The sequence below is a fragment of the Cuculus canorus genome, chromosome 4 (genome assembly GCF_017976375.1).
Source record: "Cuculus canorus isolate bCucCan1 chromosome 4, bCucCan1.pri, whole genome shotgun sequence".
NCBI lineage: Eukaryota > Metazoa > Chordata > Aves > Cuculiformes > Cuculidae > Cuculus > Cuculus canorus.
This window is the reverse complement of record NC_071404.1, coordinates 9,896,826-9,916,667: the sequence shown is the minus strand read 5'-3', so window position 1 is coordinate 9,916,667 and position 19,842 is coordinate 9,896,826. Positions and strand designations below refer to the sequence as shown.

At 47.9% G+C, this 19,842-nt stretch overlaps 1 protein-coding gene across 1 annotated transcript; it reads left to right on the top strand.

Moving 5' to 3' along the window:
* The first annotated feature begins 2,659 nt into the window (after positions 1–2,659).
* LOC128852069 (multiple epidermal growth factor-like domains protein 9) lies at positions 2,660–19,521 on the top strand. Its single transcript, XM_054065573.1, has 9 exons — positions 2,660–3,228; positions 7,307–7,840; positions 9,129–9,264; positions 11,627–11,715; positions 13,475–13,538; positions 14,514–14,602; positions 15,401–15,513; positions 15,821–15,977; positions 18,152–19,521. The coding sequence occupies exons 1-9, from the start codon at positions 3,174–3,176 to the stop codon at positions 18,301–18,303; spliced, it is 1,389 nt and encodes a 462-aa protein (XP_053921548.1). The 5' UTR covers positions 2,660–3,173; the 3' UTR covers positions 18,304–19,521.
* The last annotated feature ends 321 nt before the right edge of the window (positions 19,522–19,842 follow it).

Genomic DNA, 19,842 nt, shown 5'->3' with positions numbered 1-19,842 from the left:
AAGGAGGCAGCCAGCTTTTGAGAGCCCCAGGGCAGAGGGCAGTGTCTGGTTTATTTGAGGACACGAGGTCCACCACCCGTGGAAGAGCAACCAAACTGACAAGAAGAGGGCCCTGTGCCAGCCCAGGACATCGCTTTTGATCAGCCATGACACTTTTTTTATTCTCTGTGAACCGACTAGCAAAAGCATTTAATCTCAACGGAGACAAGCCAGGGCAGGTCAGGAGTTTATAAATTAACCTATTTGTACTACTGTGCCCTGAAGTGGCATCAGACTTTTCCTGTCGGAAAAGTGTTTCCAACTTGTTTAGTTGCAAAAGTAGTTGTGAGGCAGGCTTCTTTCCTTTCTTCCCAGCCAGACTCCAGTAGTTCATCCAAGAAGGAGGTTGGGATACCACGGAATGGGGCTTAAGATGCAATTTTCCTTTTTCTTTCATATGTCAGGCTGCAACTTGCAAGTGGAAGTTCTGCCACTTCAGAGGTGAGTGTCAACATCCAGTTCTGAAGTGCTTTTCCAGTGTGTGTGTACGTGTGATGTAGCCACCAGGAAATGCATGACTTGCTCCTGGGACTTGGGAGTGTAGGGGTAACTCTCCACCAATGAAAGGTGCAGTTCATGGTGTGAAGGGGACTGATCTGCCATCAGCTCCTCTAACAGAATAAATCTTGGTGGGTGGTTGCTGGCAGTGTTTTATCAGTACGTAGAGCTGATCACCCTGCAGCGATGCTTATGCAGAATTGTGAACCACCACAGGTCCTCAGCCCACCAGCCGGGCTGCTGAATAGATGGACCCACACAGGTCTGGGTGGACAAGGTCATTGGGTTATTTGTACAAACTGAGGTCAAACGCTCTGCATGGAGACTTGCAAAACCTATAAAGGCAATGTAAGAAATGTAGCGTTGAGAGCTTGCCTGCCTGGAGGGAGAGGGCAGACTTCCATCAGTGCCTTGACCTGAGCTATTGGGGGAGCATCTCTGCAGGGGCCACAAAGCTATTGGGGCTGAGTGCTGGGCCTGGGGCTGTGTATTTAAGTCTGATATTTTGCTTGCTTGCAGTAAGTAATTCAGTTTAAGGTTGCATTTGATAGTGGGAAGCCAGGTGGCCACTGACTGACCTACACACACCCAAACTGGTGATATGAGAACCAAGAAGTCTGTCCTGTCTCCCTGCAGCTACTATGAGGCATGTTAGCATCAACTGATGGCTGCACCCAAAGCTGCGTGGCCAGCAGATCGAGGGAGGTGATTCTGCCCCTCTATTCCTCTCTTGTGAGATCTCACCTGGAGTACTGTGTCCAGTTCTGGAATCCTGAACATAAGAAGGATATGGAGCTGTTGGAACAGGTCCAGAAGAGGGTGACAAAGATGATGCGAGGCCTGGAGCACCTCCCATATGAGGACAGGCTGAGAGAGTTGGGGTTGTTCAGCCTGGAGAACAGAAGGCTCCGAGGAGACCTTAAAGCAACCTTCCAGTACCTAAAAAGGTCTACAGGAAAGCTGGGGAGGGGCTGTTCACAAAGGGCTATAGTGATAGGATGAGGGGCAATGAGTATAAACTGGAGAGGGGCAGATTTAGGCTTGACGTAAGGAAGAATTTCTTCACCATGAGAGTGGTGAGGCACTGGCACAGGTTGCCCAAGGAAGTTGTGGCTGCCCCATGCCTGGAGGTCTTCAAGGCCAAGTTGGATGGGGCCTTGGGCAGCCTGATCCAGTGGGATGTGTCCCTGCCCATGGCAGGGGCTTGGAACTGGATGATCTTTAGGGTCCTCTCCAACCCGAACTATTCTATGATTCTGTCTCTTGCTGCTGGAGACAGAAGGACCTGGGTATTCCCAGTAGAGCTCTGGGTACCAGAGAACATCCCTGGGCAGGGATTGGCATTTGCCTGTATCTCCCTTAGGAGAGGCTGTTCCTCACGGTGCTGCTCATGCAGGAAGCACCGCTGGGCTAAGCAGGCAGAGATTGCGTGAGAAACCTTCCCCTGTGCAACTTGCCAGCCCAAGTGGCAGCTGTGCGACACGGCAGAGCAAGCACACGTGCAGCACGGCGCTGCTGGGGCACCATGGGTGATGTCAAGCTGATCCCACTTGGGCCACAGGGGCTTGGGTTAGAACACGCTAACAGTTGGCTTGACACGTAGAGCTTTATGGAAGGTTTTGGAGTCCATGACTGCACCTGGTCTGCTCATCAAATGTGTGGCTGGGGGGCTCTGTACATTGAGCATCCACAATCCTACGTGAGTAGCCAGCTGTTCCCTGGATTTGGGGGAAGACATGATGTATGTGAGATGTGGCGTTCAGCCGTGCACAAAAGGAAATAGTCTCTCACAGTGGAATCTCAGCAATCCAGAGGGAAACTGGGGGGAGCCTTTCAAAGTGAGGAAACCACATGGACATCCATGTCCATGGGCAGCACAGACAGAAGGATCTGGCCTCAGGGCATGAACAGCATGCAGGACAGCCACCGGATAATGTGGAAAAAGGGATAAGGCCTTGCTAAACTTAATGCACTCACATCAAAATCATCATTGTTGGGATCGTTGAGTTTGATCCTGATCACAACAAATTGATGCATCATGTTTGATGCCCTGGGGACAACAAGGTTGGGTTAGAGCTTTCCCAATCAGCATTTGTGCTCAGCAGAAGGTGAATTTTGGTTAAGACATGGTTGTTGTCGGTTAAAATGGGAGCCGCTTTGGACTTTGGGCTCTTCTGGGGCTGTATTTCTTCCTGTTTTTCTTCTCGCAGGAAATCCTGGGTATCCAAAAAATGAAGTCTTTTCACTTCAGGAGGTCACGGGGGGGGCTGGCCAGCAGCCAGCCACAAGGCCCCTGCGTGGCTCTGCCCATTCCTCTCTACGAGCCCATCGTTTCCTCCAGGATGCTTCTCTTGCATGTATTTCTGCACACTGCGAGAGGATTCTTAGATCTGATTTGGTTTTGCTCAGTATTTTGTTTGTGTTATGCTCCGAGAAGGTCAGTAACATCTTAAGACTTGTTACAGTGCCTGAATATAAAACCCCCCTTTGTTGGGGAGAGGTTGACTTGACTGAGCCTCATGATCAGAGTCAGGTGACAATAATGAGCACAAAACTGGAAGAGAATAAACAGTTGGGCATGTGAGATTAGCTGCTGATCTTGGATTTTGACAAGCTGTGTTACTCCTTGGGGAAAAATGAGTGCCTGGCCCTCTCCTCTGCTTTGGAGCTTAACTACAGCGTGTTTAACAGGTAAGTCTTCCTGAGGTGGCGTTTCTCTTTGCTGGCTGCGTGCGGAGGTGGGTGAAGCTGTAACGGGCTTGTGAAAGCCCTGGGCTTCACTGGTGTGGGGGGCAAGGCAAAGGGGGGAAAGGCAAGGAAGGAAATAAATGTTTAAAGACAGGTGTTGTTGGAAGTAGGCTGAATGTGGTATTTATAAAAACTTGCTTTTACAAGAAAAAGAAGGAGGAAAAATAGAGCCCTGTTATACTGCACATTGAAGATTTGCGGTGGCCCCAGAGAACAGGGATACCTTACTACATTTGCTTTCTTCTGTTTTGGTAACTGGGTCTTTATAAGAGAAACAGCACATACAAAAAACGCCCGAATATTTTTGTAATCATGCATCTATCTGCTCTTCTCCTTATTCTGCTCATCCTTTTGTACTGCTGGAAAAAAACGCCAATTGTGTTATTACAGTAGATATTTTTTTTTATTTGGGATCTGCAAAAGTTGTTGCACTTCAGATCATGTATCTTCCAGGGCAACCCTGGCCAGCGGGAACTGGAAGCTCCTTGGGACAAGGCGCTGCCCTCCACCCTTCTCACTGCAGCCCACCTGCGTCTGGGGAACTGGAGGCTGCTGGGGGCCCCATGGCTCTCTCGCTTCTTGGAGTATGAACCCCTCAGCCCTGTTAGAGTTTGAATTTTTAATTTGAATTTTACAGAGTTCTTTGGAAGTGGCAAAACCGCTTAGAGTGGTTACCTACCAAGCTCATCTTAGCTGTGTGCATTCAGGGCAGCACATGTAACAGGGTATGAGCTGTAGTCTGTCGATCTCATGAAATTAAACAATTTGGGGGAACTCCATTTCAGAAGGCAATTATTCACTTGTTGAATTCACCAAAGATGATGATTATCTTCACCTAGATCTGGAACTGTTGACTTGGTTGTGTTTTGTTTGGCTTGAAAGATTAGTTTTTCAGAAGAGCAGACTGTAGAGTTGTGCAAGATGTCAGGAAGGAAAAATAAGGGAGTGTCCATCCTATTTCTGCATTTTTTGAGTTCCCATCCAGTGTCTGTATGACTTGCAAGACAGCAGAACTGCCTCCCATCTATGTCAGGAAGGATTAGCTCTGGAGTTGAGTTCAGTAACCTTCCCTAACATCCTCAAGGCTCTTGGACTGAAACATGATGCTAGGGCACTGCATAAAATGACCCATCCTTGAAGTGTTCCTGGAGATACTTTTGTTGATTCATTGTGCCCCTAAATAAAAAAATGCTCTAGAAAGAAAGATCACTGCTTCCTGGTGCAGACAGTGTAATTGTTGGAGAGGAGGATCACAAAGATGGTCCGAGGGCTGGAGCACCTCTGATATGAGGACAGCTGGAGAGAGCTGGGGTTGTTCAGCCTAAAGAAGAGGAAGCTCCGCGGAGACCTTACAGAAACCTTCCAGTACTGGAAGAGGCTACAGGAAAGCTGGAGAGGGGCTTTTTATCAAGGGGTGCACAGATAGAATGAGGGTTGAGGTTTTAAACTGAATTTTTTCCTGCCAGGGTGGTGAGGCACCAGCAAAGGTTGCCCAGACAAGTTACAGATGCCCCATCTCTGGAGGTATTCCAGCCCAGGCTGGATGAAGCTATGAGCAACCTGACCCAGTGGGACGTGTCCCTGCCCATGGCAGGGGAGTTGGAACTAGATGGGCTTTAAGGTTCCTTCCAACCCAAACCATTCAATGATTTTATAAAATAGGTCTGATGAAGCTAAAATTGTTTGAGTGTTGTTTTGTTCACACCTGTGATACTACAACCAGTAAAACAGAACATCACCCATTTTTACTAGATACTCAAAGCTATTTTTTCTACCCTGCCTACTTCTTCTTTTTTTTCTCCAGAAGTTCTCTGAATGAATTTATAATGTACTGGCTACTGAAAGCTATTGATGGCTACTGAAGTTTTGCAAGCAACTCTTTAATGACTAGTTTAGTAACATGTTATAGAATCATTAAGGTTGGTAAAGACCTCTAAGATCATCTAATCCAACTGTCAGCCCAAGACCACTGTGCCTACTAAACCATGTCCCGAAGACAAAATTCATCCAGCTGTGTGCAATCCAAAGTGTTTAAATCCACTGCAGTGTCTCTGGCTGGCAGAGCTGAGCACCAGTCAAGGACAGGCTGCTCTGGGAGATGAGACTTTGATTCCAGTGGTCCTTCTGAGAGCTTTTCCCAGGAGAGCTTGAAAGTGCCCTTTACTTACTGTTTACCTTGAGATTGGTTTAATAAAAACTGGGACAGACTTGACTCATTGCTACAGGTAGGGAAAGAAAATCAGACTGACTTCATGCAGATAAGGTGGATGAGGGGAGTTGCATCTCCATCCTGGATGGAAGTGTGGCCAAGGCACTGGTGTCTTCTGTAGGAACTAGATGATCTTTAAGGTCCCTTTCAACCAAACTATTCTGATTGTACTGCAGAGCTGCTCTCCTTGCCCAGAACCAACACTGGCATCTCCAAGTCACTTGGATTTGGGACTGCTGCAAACAAATATCCTACAAAATGACCACTGTTAAATTCAGCATCTCTGTTTTGGGGGCTACAGCAAGAAAATACAGTGGACCCAGATGGATGGGTGTTCATCTGCTGCCCCCCTCAGTAGCTACAGAAAGATGGGGGCTTTCACCCTGTGGAGTACAAAGCAGGCAGTATGCAAGAGCAGGGAGAACTCCCAACAGGCTCTCTTCATGTGATCACAGCTTTGTAAGGATTCTTTTATTCAGTGCCCTTATCTTACCCTAGAAATTTAACTAGTTATTAGTCAGCTTGGTCCATGTGGTGTTGATCATACCATGGAAGTGCTTAGCAATGGTACTCATGGTATCTGCCCTCACATGGTATAGCTCAAACTGAGAGAGAAATCAAAGGTCAAGGGAGAACTGGGGTTAAGGAAAAAGCCTGCAAGGACCTGTGGGTCTGCAGCCACCTGATACTCGTGCAGTCACCACTCAAAGGTGTGGCTCCTCTGAGTCTCCAGCCCCTGATCCTTCTCTTGTCCTTCCTTGTCCACATCTCACTGTCAGGTGCCAGCTGTGTTCTTTGGGCTCCCATAAAAAGATTTATTCAAACGGTCCTTTCATTTTCCCTGGCAATAGCCAGCAGGCCCTCTTGCTGCGGTGGCTTAGCAGACGTTTGCTAGTTCTGAGCTTGTAAACACCACGTCACCCGCCACAGTTGTGTGCTGATGCTGTATGAGGTTGGATGTGTTCAGAAGCTGCAGTTATTTTAGAGCAGTCCTGCGTGTCTGCCCCAAGCTGTTGTGACATTTTCTGTGGCAGGAGCTGGCTATTTTGGCTTTGGTTTGCTTTGTTTGCTTAGTACCGCGCTGCTGAATTGAAAGCAACTTGCTGCTTTTCATGCTTAGTTTCATGGGTGTCTCCTCCATTTGGAGACTGGAAGATGTCCCCTGTGGTTGTGTGCTGAGAGAGGCTTTCACCAGCAGATAGCATTTCAGTCCCTGACGTATCACAGCAAAACAACTTGAACGGCAGTAATACCCTTTTTCTCTGAAGATTACAGCTGTCCCTGCTCTGACAGGGGGATTTGGGAATCAAAGCAAGCCTTGGCCTGCAGGCTGCCTTCTGATTATTGGATGTATCTCCAGAACAGCTTTAAAAAAAGAAATCCCAAACCTATGACTTTGCTGATCCCTCTAACAGAGATGGGATAAAACAGCCAGCTACTTAACAAGTGTCCTAAATCAGATTGTCCCGGGATCTTAGGGTGAACTTTCTCAAGCTGACACCAACAAGATCAAATGTTTCAGGCAATTCTCACACCCTTTTATCTAAGAGAGTCAGACCTCCTGGACATTGGCCTCATGGACCCTCTAATGTACCTCCTTGATAAGTGTCTTTCATGCCAGGGATGCTCAGACGCTGCCAGTGCTGTTTGCCCCCTTGCTTCTGCATGGCTCTGTAACGGACCCTAGTGGAAGGAAGTTTTTGGATATGAGCAAGGATACACAGGTTAAGCTGTTGGTGAAGAGCTAATGGGAAGCCCCTATTGAAAGCAGAACAATAATATGGCCACTAATAATGTTTTTTCTTCTCTTAGGTATTGCTTTAGGCCAGATAACCACCACCCAGGTTCCTATTGCATCAACACCAGCGTCTGCCATTGAAAACACCACCCAGATCCCCATTGCATCAACCCCGATGCCTCCCAGTGCAACCACCCCCCAGGTTCCCCTTGCATCAATCCCAACATCTCCTAATGCAACAACTACCGCAGCCTCTGCACCCCCAACTGCCTCTGCAATGCTCTCGACTGGAGTGGCATCAACTGCTGCTATCCTTGTCACATCCACGGCAGCACCGTCTGCTGATCCAAGCACACAAAAGCCGGCTCAGACTCTGCCTACCACTACAGATGTGACCATCCTCACCTCTGACGGCACGGCCATCTCTCAAGCACCTACAGGACCAATGGCCACATCCCCCAACACCCCATCAGCCCCTCCAGATATGACCACATCTCCTGAGGTTCCATCAGCAGTTGTGTTCCTCACCACTGCTGAGCCCTCAAACTGCAGCAGAGTGGATGTGACGGCCTGTGCCCCCTGCCTCCCAGGGACGTTTCCCAATGAAGGTAAAAATCCATGCTTGCCTCAACTCTCGTGTTAGGTGGAAAAGTGACTCTTCAAGGGAGTTTAAACCAGCACACATTCTCATGTTAGAAGCTTGGATAGGCAGCAGGAGTGGGAGTTCATTTGTCTCACCTTTCTGAAGTTAAAAAATGAGCCTTTTCTCGGCGTGTGCTGTTCCTTGGTCCTCCCAAAGCTTCCCCAGTAAGATGGAGAAATAGTAGGGTTGTGGCTGTGAAGTGTAACACAAATACAACCTGGTTTATTGGCTGGAGGATGTTGTTTTGAGGTAGTGCCAAGTATAAGGACAGCTTCCACTATCCGTCTGGAATGTTTGAAAGAGAATCTCTCCTTGGAAACAGCCTTTTCACTTGAGCTTAAGAAACTAACCGGTCAGCCTCTGTTGTGGTCAGGAGTGCAAAATATTACCATTTTCAGAAGCTATTTATGTTGTAAAGTGGCTGTATTTTTTTCTTTTTTTAAATACCACCCCACACCCCAAAGAAACATCCCTAAAATACAAGCCATGTACTTTTTGCTTACTCCCTTCACTGCAGGGTACTTTTAAAAAGAGGAACGAGCAGCTCTGATGTTTTAGGGTAAATGTCATGAGGACAGGAGGTAATTCCCACCACCCTCATGTGCAGGCTGTTCCTCCATAGGATCTTCTCCTCTCGGTGCTCGGGTGCTGCAGCACTACAGGCTGATTCCTGCAAGCCGTGGGATGGCAGATCTGAAGTGTGCAGCTGCAGTAAATCCCACATGATTGCTCTGTGTAGCTCGGATTTGTTTTGTGGAACAGAGCCCGTGTCCAGTGGGAATGTCGTGGCTCCTGTGCTCAAAGAAAAGCTGTTGCTGCTTGAGGCAGATTCTCTGCTCTGGCTTTTAGTCTTCAGTTCTGCTTCTCACGAGCCTAAATTATCAGCAAACCAAAGGGGCTTGATTTTTAAGTATTTAGGTTTGTATTTTTTAATGTTTTCCTGTTGGTGTGGAAACAAGGAAACCCCTCCTGGCTACTCAAATCAAAAGAGGGAAAAGCAGTCATCTTAATTACCAGAAATCCATGTCGGTAGACATGAGGCCTTAGATGATCTTATGGCTGCTCTTTAGCTTGCTAATGATGCACAGCAGTATCATCTGCATTAATTAGAGTTTCCTCCCCCTGAGGACTGTGTTGCTGGAGGGGTTGCATCCCAACACTTCCCCATTCATTGCAGTGATCAGTCCTGAACAAGCAAAGCAATTTAAGTCAAGTCTCCCTGTCCTGATCCAGAACTTTTCATTCTGACGCAGACACCTGGAACTGTTCGTGCTGCGGGGGGGGCTCGTGCGCGGAGCCGGGGGTCTGTATCTCCTGCCCACTGGGCCACTACCAGCCTGAAGGCGGGCAGCCGTCGTGTCTTCCTTGCCCGCAGGGGCATTACGCCAAGTAAGTGACTGAGCCCCTGGGCTCGGGGTGGTGGGTGTTCTCCCTCAAAACACTGCTATATGGCAAAATCCCCTCTATTGGGCTGAGGCAAAGGTGCTGCTAGTGTGGTTTCCACAGGTTGTTGCTTCCTTGAGAGAAAGAGTAGGTCAGGGCTCACTGCTCCAGCACCCACCCGTGGTGCCCAACAGTTGGTGGCAGCAGCAAGAGGCTGTGTGGTCCCTAGATTCCTACGGGGCTTTGCGGCAGACCGTGTTGGAGAGCTCATTCCCTGCAAAACTGAAGTAGCCACGTGCCTGTTAAACTAACCTATAGACAGTCCAGACCCTGGAGAAAGCCTCAGGCTGCCTTTGGTCTGCACTTTAAATGAAGTCCCTGTGGGGCAGGTGGTGGTGCGATGGGGTGCACCTCTTCAGCGCTGCTGAACTCTTCTCCCTAGGAAACCCCAGTGTGGGGGAAGGCTTCCCAGCAGCTGTCTCCAGCTCTCTGCAGGCTGCCCTTTTCTTTTTAGATGGTATTTCATATGTATTAAGAGAGAATACATTTTTTGTGATGGAGGAACACTTGGGAGTGAAGCATGTACTCGTCACCCTGGCTTTCCTCTGGGATACCTCTGGCCAAATGGCTTCATCTCTGTCCTTTGCCCAGTTACGTTCTCAATCCCTGTTTTGTCACATCCAAGGGATCTCCTTACATTTAAGTTGCTGGTAACTAAAGCAATGGATACAGCATGGAAAAGCTAGCAAGACAACCCAGCCAGAAACCCAGCCTTGCAGTTTCACCAGGCTGCCTCGTCCTGGGGACACTGCAAATGTCCTCTGGCTCTGGGACCTTTGCATGTGCTGCCCTCGCCATTTCCCATCATATTTTCCCTTGGTGCATCTGATGCCTTCTGCAAGCAATCAGCGGGCTGCAGGGACAGGAGGGTCTGGCAGGAGCTTCCTGGGGCTGCATCCCACACAGAGTGGTTCCGTTCGGACTAGCCCTGGCAAGAGAGGGAACAAAACACAGCCATGGGGAAGGGTGACCTGATCATGCAGTTTATTTACAGCAGTACCCGAGTTCAAAGGCCCCAGCTTGCTCCTCCACCCTTCCCCATTGCTGTTTGTGGTGTGAGGACCTGCCTGCCTTTATTTTCCTCCACAAGTGCTTAAAAAAACCCCAATCAGGATCAATCCCCAGGGCACCACACAAATGCTCCTGTTGGGATGTTGGAGAGGGCAACACAGAGCCCAGGGCTAGAAAGGAAGGGTCAGCACCAGCAGCTGGAATTACACATGCTGGGGGCCAGGGGAGGGGAGGAGAATGGGAGATGCAGGGAGGTGGAAGGAAGGGGGTCCAGCAGGCGCTGCGTGTGCACGGCCATCTCCATGGCAGCTGCCCTGGCCTCCAGCGCTCGGATGGGATCATTTAACATTTTTGCGGTATTTGCAGAATCCAGGCTCCCCTGGGCTTTGAGAGGCTCTGGCTGGCACAGGCCCTCTATGGGTTTGTTTCAAGCAAAGCATTTGCTATGTTTCCGATTGATTTTTATTTTTTTTCCACAAATTTTACTCAGTCCTGGGGTTTCCAAAGGAATTAAAGAGCATGTCCTTATTTTCCTCCAAAGCATCCCTAAGTATGTTAGCAAGTTCTTATACCCACATGCTTGTTGTTGGGGATTTGGCTCTGTTGGCGATGAATGCAAAAGCTTTCCTTTTTCTCTGCTTTTTCCCTCTTCTCTCCCCGCTCCTCCCTGTGGTCTAACATGTTACATCCCCGTTCCCACAGTCCCTGTTATTTAAGGTCAGGACTCTCACACATCGCTGCCTGTGGTTTAGCTCCTTTTTTCAACTCCTAAGTGACCCTGACTTTCAACAACTGAGCAGCTCCTTTTTGAAGCTGCTGATGGATGCCGAACACCTTTCCAATTCAATTCAGTTTCCAAGTCTGGATTTAAGAGCCTGACTTGTAGCAAAGCTTAAAACCTTTGTTTAAACATATTTTTGAAGACCTAGAATTCAGACTCGGAAGCCTATCCCTTTCCATAAAGCCCACAGGCACAGGATGTCTTTAGTGTTAATCATAGAATCATTTATCTGAGAAAAGACCTCTAAGATCATCGAGTCCAACCATAAACCTAACACTGTCAAATCCACCGGGCTTCTGCAATAATACAGAAATTCTGTAATAATACAGAAAACATTACATTTCATTAATGTTCAGGTGAGTTGAAGTTGTTTTTCTGCCTGAACTCCTTCATTATAATAACCCTTTTTCTAGACTTGTCCGTAAAACAAAGAGTTGTGCTCTGTTCTTCCTCTCAAAGTGGATGGAGGCTCAGGTGACCTGAAATAGCCCTCACCTCTGCTCCCTTCTCTCCCAGCTTCACGAGGAGCACCACGTGCCTCCCCTGCCCACCTGGTAATTACGCTAATGAGTCTGGGGCTGCAGCCTGCCGACCGTGTGAGAAAGGTAGGCTTTGATTTCTACTCAACCCAAATGCATTTCCACCAGGCTGTGCAATGCTTTTTCTCATGGCCAGATGCAATTACCAGGCGACTTTAAAGCACTAGAGAGCAAACAGGTTATTTATTTCAGGCTGAAAATAATAGCAGATCTCTTCCCATTCTGTTACTGACATTTGTATTAAAATGAAAAGAACAGATTGGAGAGTCGTGTTTCTGTTTGCAACAAGCTAATACTAACACTGCCGTGAAAGCCTTTTCCAGAAAATCAGGAAAAAATGTTTATGAAATTCAATTACAGCACGGGGGAGGGAGGGAAGGTGTCAAGAAAATAAAGTATTCTCTTAATTTTAATATGCAAATGAGTATAAACCATCTTTGGTTTGAGTTGGGCAATCTTTTGCAGTCTGAATATTATGTGTAACACTCCTTATTCCCCAGACATTAAAGACTGGGTTTCCAGAAAGCTACTTTGCACCTGACTAGTGCGATTGGAGCCTGGTATGATGTGTTCATAGGCAGCGTAACATGTTTAAAACAGACCAGCATCTACTTATGCAAAAACCTAATTAACACATGCAACGCAGCAGCTATTCTGTACACAAATTAAGGGCTCCTCACGCATGCACAACTGTTCATTTGAAAATCCACCCACCAAACTGTTTGGCTGGTACCTAAATCTTGGCTATCGCTTGCTAAGTTTGGGAGGAAAAAGAAGTCTAACAGGTGACAGCGCTGCGTTGTCACTCCCTTTACTCAGCATAAGCTGAGTCTAACAGCACCTTGTTAGACCACAGAGGGGGCGGTGAGGGTGGCCTTAAATCACACAATTATAAATTTTAAAAAGTTAGTTTTTCCTTGCAAGGAGAGAGAGAGGTGGTTTTGTTTCACTGCTGCTCTGCCACAGCCTCTGCTGCTTGTTGCAAATCTGGGCTGGTTTGAAAGGGCGTAAGGCAGTTCTTACCCACATCACTTCCAGCTCCTCCCAGAGCACAGGAGCCTTAATTCTGTCTGTCCAATGTGGTGCCCATCAGGCACCTTCCCAAAACCACCTGAGCTCTCAAATGCTGTTCTCCTGCCCTTAGAAGTTCCCATTGTTGTGGCAGTGACTCGTGAGTTGGGTCCTGCCCGCCCCTTGCCCACAGCACGGGCTTTTTCACTCTCGTGCTTTGGGGAAGGGTCTGTATATGTCTTCCTGCCCTTTGTGGTCCCGGTGGTGCAGGGAGGGAGAGCAAACAGCAGATTTCTGCACTGAGCAGAGCCGTCCTGGTTGGTGGGTCCTCTCTCCATCGCTTTGTAGGGAAGGAGATGCACCCCAACGTTCTTGGGGAAACCCTGGAGGGCTTGTGGTGGCCAGAGGGGTTTCTGTTGGCCAGACACCTTCTCCAGCTGAATAACCCGGGAGGCAGCACTGGGATCACCTACTTCAGCTTCGTTCCAGTTCAAGCTATTGTGCTAGGAAGGTTGACAGGGCTTTCCATCCCGTGGTGGGGTTTCAGGTGTGAGAATGACACCAGGGAAAACTGCCCGCACTCCCTTGTGCTTCCCTCGGCACGGCAGAGGTTGTCAGGGAAATTTTATTACTCTGTCAGCGCTTTTGACAAATACAAACCCAAATATCCTGAGTTAACCCCATGAAATGCCACCCGGAGCATGTGTGGGGCATCGATTTGGTTGCTTGTAAAGCAGAGATGAGCAAATATACAAAGATGTGAGGCAGTGATAGTGAACGGAAGATCCTGAAGCCTTACTCTTTTCTTTTGCAGGGTATTTTAGCTCCAAGCAAAATGCAGCTTCTTGTCTGCCTTGCCTGCCCGGGTCGTTTTGCAAGTAAGAAGTCCACATGTGACCTTGGCCATTGAGGGTACAAGGAGGGGCGGTGTATTTTTGGTATTCACCATTGCTCTAGAAGAACTAATGTAGTGGCCAAAGGCAAATCACCCGCCATTTTACATGTAAGGATGTTGATGCTGAGTCCTGGTGAGAGGGATGGTACAATAGAGGGGAGGATCCTGGCTGGATATGGAGATAACATGGGTGAGGCGGCAGAGCGTTAGCTTTCAGCCTTGCCATCTCCTCTTGCCAACACTGCTGTGCTGGGTGGCATTGCACACCACCGACAGACAGCCTGATACTGGCACAGGGACTGAGCTGAGCCTCACTCTGGGTTTTGTAGATTTAAGCTGAGCTGATGGTTTGTTTATCCTGAGTCTGGATGTGCAGAAAGCAGCAGCTAAACTATTCCTGGTGCATTGTTCCCTTTGGGGTGGAAGAGGTGCTGGTGGGTGCCTCACAATGGGCTTCATACCCTTCCATGTAGGGATGTCGGCTCAGGCATTGCAGGGTTTATACCAAAGCAGGTGAGTTGGCATGTGAACACTTACCTTCCTTCTGACCTTGGCTGTTCATGTGACGCAGCAGATCTCTGCTGCAATTTGATTAAATTGCCAAAAAAACAGATCCAGAGCTCACCCAGCTGTATCTCCAGTCTCTCTCCCAACTCCTTTCAGTATCCCTTGATCAGCTCCAGCAAAGTTTGCTAAGGAACAGCAACATCTGAGATAACAAGATCCTACAAGTTTCATGCAATTAAGCAATCAAAGAGAGGACATAAGTCGTGTGCCCAGTCATAATAAGACACGGGAGAAACCATGCTGGAAAGAGACACCATGAATGCCTGCAAAATGGCTAAAGCTTAGTTCCTGGCAGATCGTGGAGAATCCAGCCTGTGCTGGCTTTGGTTGGGTGGTCTGGTCTCGGAAGTGCTTGTCCTACAGCATCGTCTGTCTGCTCTCTCCACACCAGCACCAGCAGCTGCACGGCATGTCTGCCGTGCCCGGGTGGGCAAGAGGCTCTTCGGGAGGCGTCGGGAGAGTGTGTGCCCTGCCGGCCAGGTAACTTCTGCAGCGGAGGGTGGGGGACAGTGTTAGCACCAGAAGGAATGGCTTTATCCCAAACTCATCTCCGTTGCCCCAGCAGACCCTGGGGACGGGGTTGCCTGAGGCTGGGAAGCAGCAGTGGCAAAGGGGACAGTCAGCGAGGGGAACAGAGCAAACTACTCTGCTCCTTCTATCACTGCCTTAAGTAATATCAAACCGCAACGGGTGAGTCAGGGGGAGGGCAGAGCAATCCACTTACCCTGCAACCACCGCGGTAAGACATGGGCCTCCTCTCTGGAGGGCACCAGGGAATTCTTGTAGTTAAGCTGCATTTTAAACATCCAGAAAAAGCATTTACTGCTTTGAAACACAGCACTTCTGTGACCCACCATTCCCACAGAGCTTAGGAAACTAAGCTGTGCTTTAAACTTAGCTCCGCGAGTTTCAAACAGCTGGAGAAAGCGTTTGAACCCAGAATTAGAGAGGATGAAACGGAGCTGACCTCCAGCTCCAACCTTCCCTCTGCTTTAAAGGCCGGGCTCACTACTAAACCCATCTCCCACCGAACTCCTACTCAAACTTACTGTTTGCCAGCTCTGACCTCAAATCTTTTAGTCCCTCTGTCTGTTTGTTCTCTTTTGTGCCTCTCTCACCAATCAAGGACCAAAGTCCAGACTCGGGTTTTGTTATGCGCATGAAGTACTTAATAGTTTTTCTCCTCCTGGATTTAAAAGCCAGAGTATGCATATGAAATTGCAAAGGCCTCTGGGGTCTGGTCACAGGTATTAATTTTGTGCTTATTCGCTACTTTAGGTATGTTCAGAGGTCCCAGTGATAACAGATGCAAGCTCTGCAGGACAGGAGAATACCAATTACAGTGGGGCAAGGAGAGCTGTGACCTGTGCCCAGAAAATCACTACTGCCCTGTGAGTAGTTTGCTTTAACAGCCTGGATTAACAAATACAGCTGTCCCATGACAAGCTAAATACACTTCAATTAATACCGTTGTTATCTGAGCCTAGTTCCTTTTCTTATACGTAGATGGCCCAGACAGAGGGAGGGCTGCCAATATATATATTATTAACAACAAAAGGAGGGCCAAGGAGAATCTCCATCCTTGGTTATTATTCTTCTGTTGTCCTGATGGCGAAGATCTCCTCAGTTTACACCAGTTGCCTTCTGCAGTCTTCCCTGTTTGTTGGCACTGAGTGAGTTGCTTTGTCTCTTGAGCAGAGTCCAGATGTGAACCCGGTCAGGTGCCCTCCTGATGCCTTTTGCCCGTCAGGCAGCTCCGAGCCGGCGTACTGCATGGAGCTTTTCCTTTACAAGGCAGGGGACTCCTGCCAGCTGACCCCCCTAATAGTTGTTCTCCTGGCCGTCTTCTCAGCAGGTAAGTGTCGTTCTCTGTCCTCTCATAACGTTAGACACCCATCTGCAGCTGAATGCCTTCCTGTTATGCCAACAGTGTTCTCTGGATGGTGTGTATTATATTTCCTGGATTTCTAACAAAGGTCTTTCTGGCTTCTTTCTATGCAATCAACCATTCTTTCCCCATTTTTAAGTAGGGATAGTGCTGCATTTGCACTGAAGGAAGGTGAGCATAATGCTGAATGTTCTTTCTTTGTCCTTGGGAAGCAGGTATGGGTGGGCCCCTAAACAGGAAAATCTTAGCTGCCCCTAAAGTAGGAAAAAAGGACAATTTCCTTTTGACGCCAAGACTTGAAGTTTCCTAAAAGCATTCTCCCCTGTAGCTCTTGCGGCAGCATCCAGGGGGACAGGATGCTGTCAGCTTGTGCAGCGCTGGTTCTGTTGGTGCTGTAGTGCACCTTGTAACCAACAGAATGAAAGACAACCAACACCTATTGAGGATATGGAGCATCCCTCATCCCAGCTGCCACTTGCTATAATTAGCTCATTAGGGCAAGCCAATGCGTAAGCCAATGGGTGGAATGAGCTTTTCCATCTGGAAGCTACACCATAAATACTCATTCCAAAACAAGGAATACGCATTTGTTGTCTTAGCGAAGGGGAAAACCAAGAGTTCTGGAGTTTTTAATCAAAGTTTGGAGGAGGCTTAATCAGAGTTGCAAATGAGCAACTGTTACTGCTGTGGATTGTAAAAAGGGCAGAAGAGCAAGCTGGGAAGAGGGACTCATCTCCTGTGCGCAGGCAGATGAACAGAACTCCTTGGGCACTGTAAATGCCATTTACGCTGCCAGCTCTCTTGACACACGATTTTAATCTCTAAATCATAAAGATGACTAAGTCATTAGACGATAAGGAATTATACCCTCTCATCCATGGGGTTTTGTGTTTTAAGTGGAACATTTATGTGCTCCCTCAAGACCCATTCTGCAGTCCAGTTCACTGTTAAAAGGTGGTGGGGGGGGAGGTAAAATAGATGTGTTATTCCCCGCAGCAAAGAAAAAGCAGAGCTGCTTCTTCAGCAGCAAAGCAGGGCAGGTTGTTCTCATCCAACTCCTCTCGGCACCTGATGAGAGGACTCCATGGATACATGAGAGGAGGAGAGGACAGCAGGGGTTGGAGGAGCTATAGCTTTAGCTGCACTGGTTGACTGCGCTTCTCCATAGGCGGACAATGTCCTGGTGGGAGCAGACAAGGGTCAGTCTCACAAAGCTGGGGCTTGGAACTGTGGAAAGCTCATCCACTGGCACATATCCCCTTGTCCTAGGCTGCAGTCCAAAAATCTGTCAAAACAGATGCCATCTGACATGAGTATTAATTAGAAAAAGTAGATTAAAATGAAGCATATAAAAAGCCTGTCCATGGGCTGGGACAATAGCCCATTTCTGCTAAACGAGTCTGAGGGCCACACGGCAGCGTTCCACAGTGAAGTCCTGCCTGTCACGGAGCTCGCTCAGAAGAGGGGTGAAAGGAGGAGCCCACACCAGAACCTGCGAGCATTTCACGGCTGGTCTAACAGATCAATTGTTTACCATCAGACTGTCTGCACACCCAACCTGAATTTGGACATATTTGTCTGCCGATATTGAATCACAGCGACAGATTTGTGCTCTTCTGTTAAGATCATTTTTCTCTGACTATGCCTCTGCCAGATCCAAACAAACAGCGCGTCACAGTACTTGATATTTGCCAATTATTTCCATGTCTATGCCCAACTTAGAAGTAATTCTTCCTGACAGTCCTGATCTCAGTCTAGACTGAAAACTAACCTAGGTCGGTTACTCCTTGTAAAAGCTGCACAGAACAAACCTGTTTCTCAACAAGATCCTTTGGTGGGATCAGCGATGAATAAGATGCCAAGCAGAAAATAATGGTTCCACAGAGTGCAGAGTAAATGGGAGTTACTAAATTATCTCATTAAAACCTGCTGTTAATTCTCCACAACTTACAGAGTAAAGCTGAAACGTCAAAGTTGAATATTTATTATTATAGCTAGCAAACCTTTTATTGTGCAGAATATGTAGGAGAAAAAACCCCTTAATTTACTGGAAGAGAATACTTGAATTGGGAAGCCCTGGAGCAAATGACATGACACTTCACCTTCCTGTCTGAAAATAACTGCCATTCCTTGCCTTCCAGGTCTAATCCTTGCTGTCTTCCTAACAATTCTGAGAAGAGGGCAAGAATATAGCAAGAAATCATTAAAGTCTCTATTGCTACCGAGAGACTTGGGACGACAAAGCACTTACGGAGGGACCGAGCACACGGAACCGGTCTACGCTGGCTGGTAGCACAGGTTATACTATCAGCAAGCACCTGCTTTTTTCTTCCCTGAGGCAATACAGATGTGTGTGTACGGGCAAGATGTTTAACTGCGAGCAACCTATTTCTGTAGAGCTAAAAGATAAGTACTGAGAAAGAAAACCGAATTTTTGAGTTGTGGCTACTTGTGCTAACCAACCCAGCTGTCTGCTGTACTAAAACAGACTGATGGAAAAAGTCTTCCCCTCTCAGTTGCTGGGTTCATTCTCAAATACTTTTCTCCTTCCCTCAAAAAAAACCCCAAGCCCCAAACAAACAGCAAACAACTGTCTCTCTCTTCATTTAAAACCGTCAGCTCAACAAACTGGGTGAGGATTAACTGTTCCAGTTACTGAGGTTCCTGTGATACAACAAGAACTTCCACGTGAGCTGGAACTAAAAGGAACATGCTTGCTTTTCAGAATATGCAGTATTTTTTTTTCCATTCTCAAAATTTACCCTTGCTTTAAGTAATAATAAAGTCAAGGAAAGGGATCCCAAAGCTTTCCCCTTCCTGTCAGCTGAGGGAAAACACGTGCCACTAAAATAATGGTTGACTCCTGGACGAATATCTCCGTGTGTTTCCTGCTGTAAGGTGGTGCTTCGTACCAGAGCTACTCAAGCAACTCAAAGCCTCACAGGAACCATTTCTTCCTCCACCAAGCCACACTGGTAAGCCATGAAGCTGCGGCAATCCCTTGGAGCCAATGGAGCGGTGTGCTGCAGCCACTGAAGGTGCCTGAAGATGTTTTTGCAAGCCCAGGAGATGTGCCTATACTACACCTCATTGCTTAAATGGCTGTGCCAAGTTCTTGCCTTGATCCCTGATACGTGATTCACCTCCCACCCACGAAAGCAGCACAAGTGATTTGTACCAGTTCTCCCAGTATGGAGCTGTGGCACTCCAAGCTCTCTCCTGTGCAGCTGCCCTAATTTAAGCACCTGGTTAAACTGATGTGATTTGTATTTTACGGGGGATAATTTCAAATTGTGCAGCAGTTTGTAGGCTTGTTCTCTTTCTAAACTTGTTGTTTGCTGTATTTTCCCTATCATCTTTTTTCTCGCAGTGCTGTTTATTCAGCTTTCTGCACTTGGTCCTCAGGGCCATTTGAGGTCTCGCCAGCATCCCAGGCACTCAACATTCCCCTTCCACTGTAACGGAGTCGCCTCCGACTGCTCCATGAAATCAGTAAATGAGGTCTCAACCTTCCCACGTCGTTGTCTTCCCTCTCCTCCTATGGCAAAACGCATACGCGCAGTAGATGTGCTGCGCAACCCCAAACCGAGCAGCCAGCTGGGACCTTTTGTCCCAGCGCGATGCTGCAGCAGTAAAAACAGTAACTCCTACTAAAAGATCTGTGCTTTTAAAGGAAGGTGCACTGAGGCAGAAGCAGGTGTTACTTTTCACACTCCTCTCTTCACAGGGGTAGTGCAGTACCCAAGTCAGCTGCAGTAACCCAGCTGCTGGGGGTTAAGGGGTCACTGCTCTCAGCTGTTCATTCTCCTCTGGCCAGGAGAGGCGTTACTGT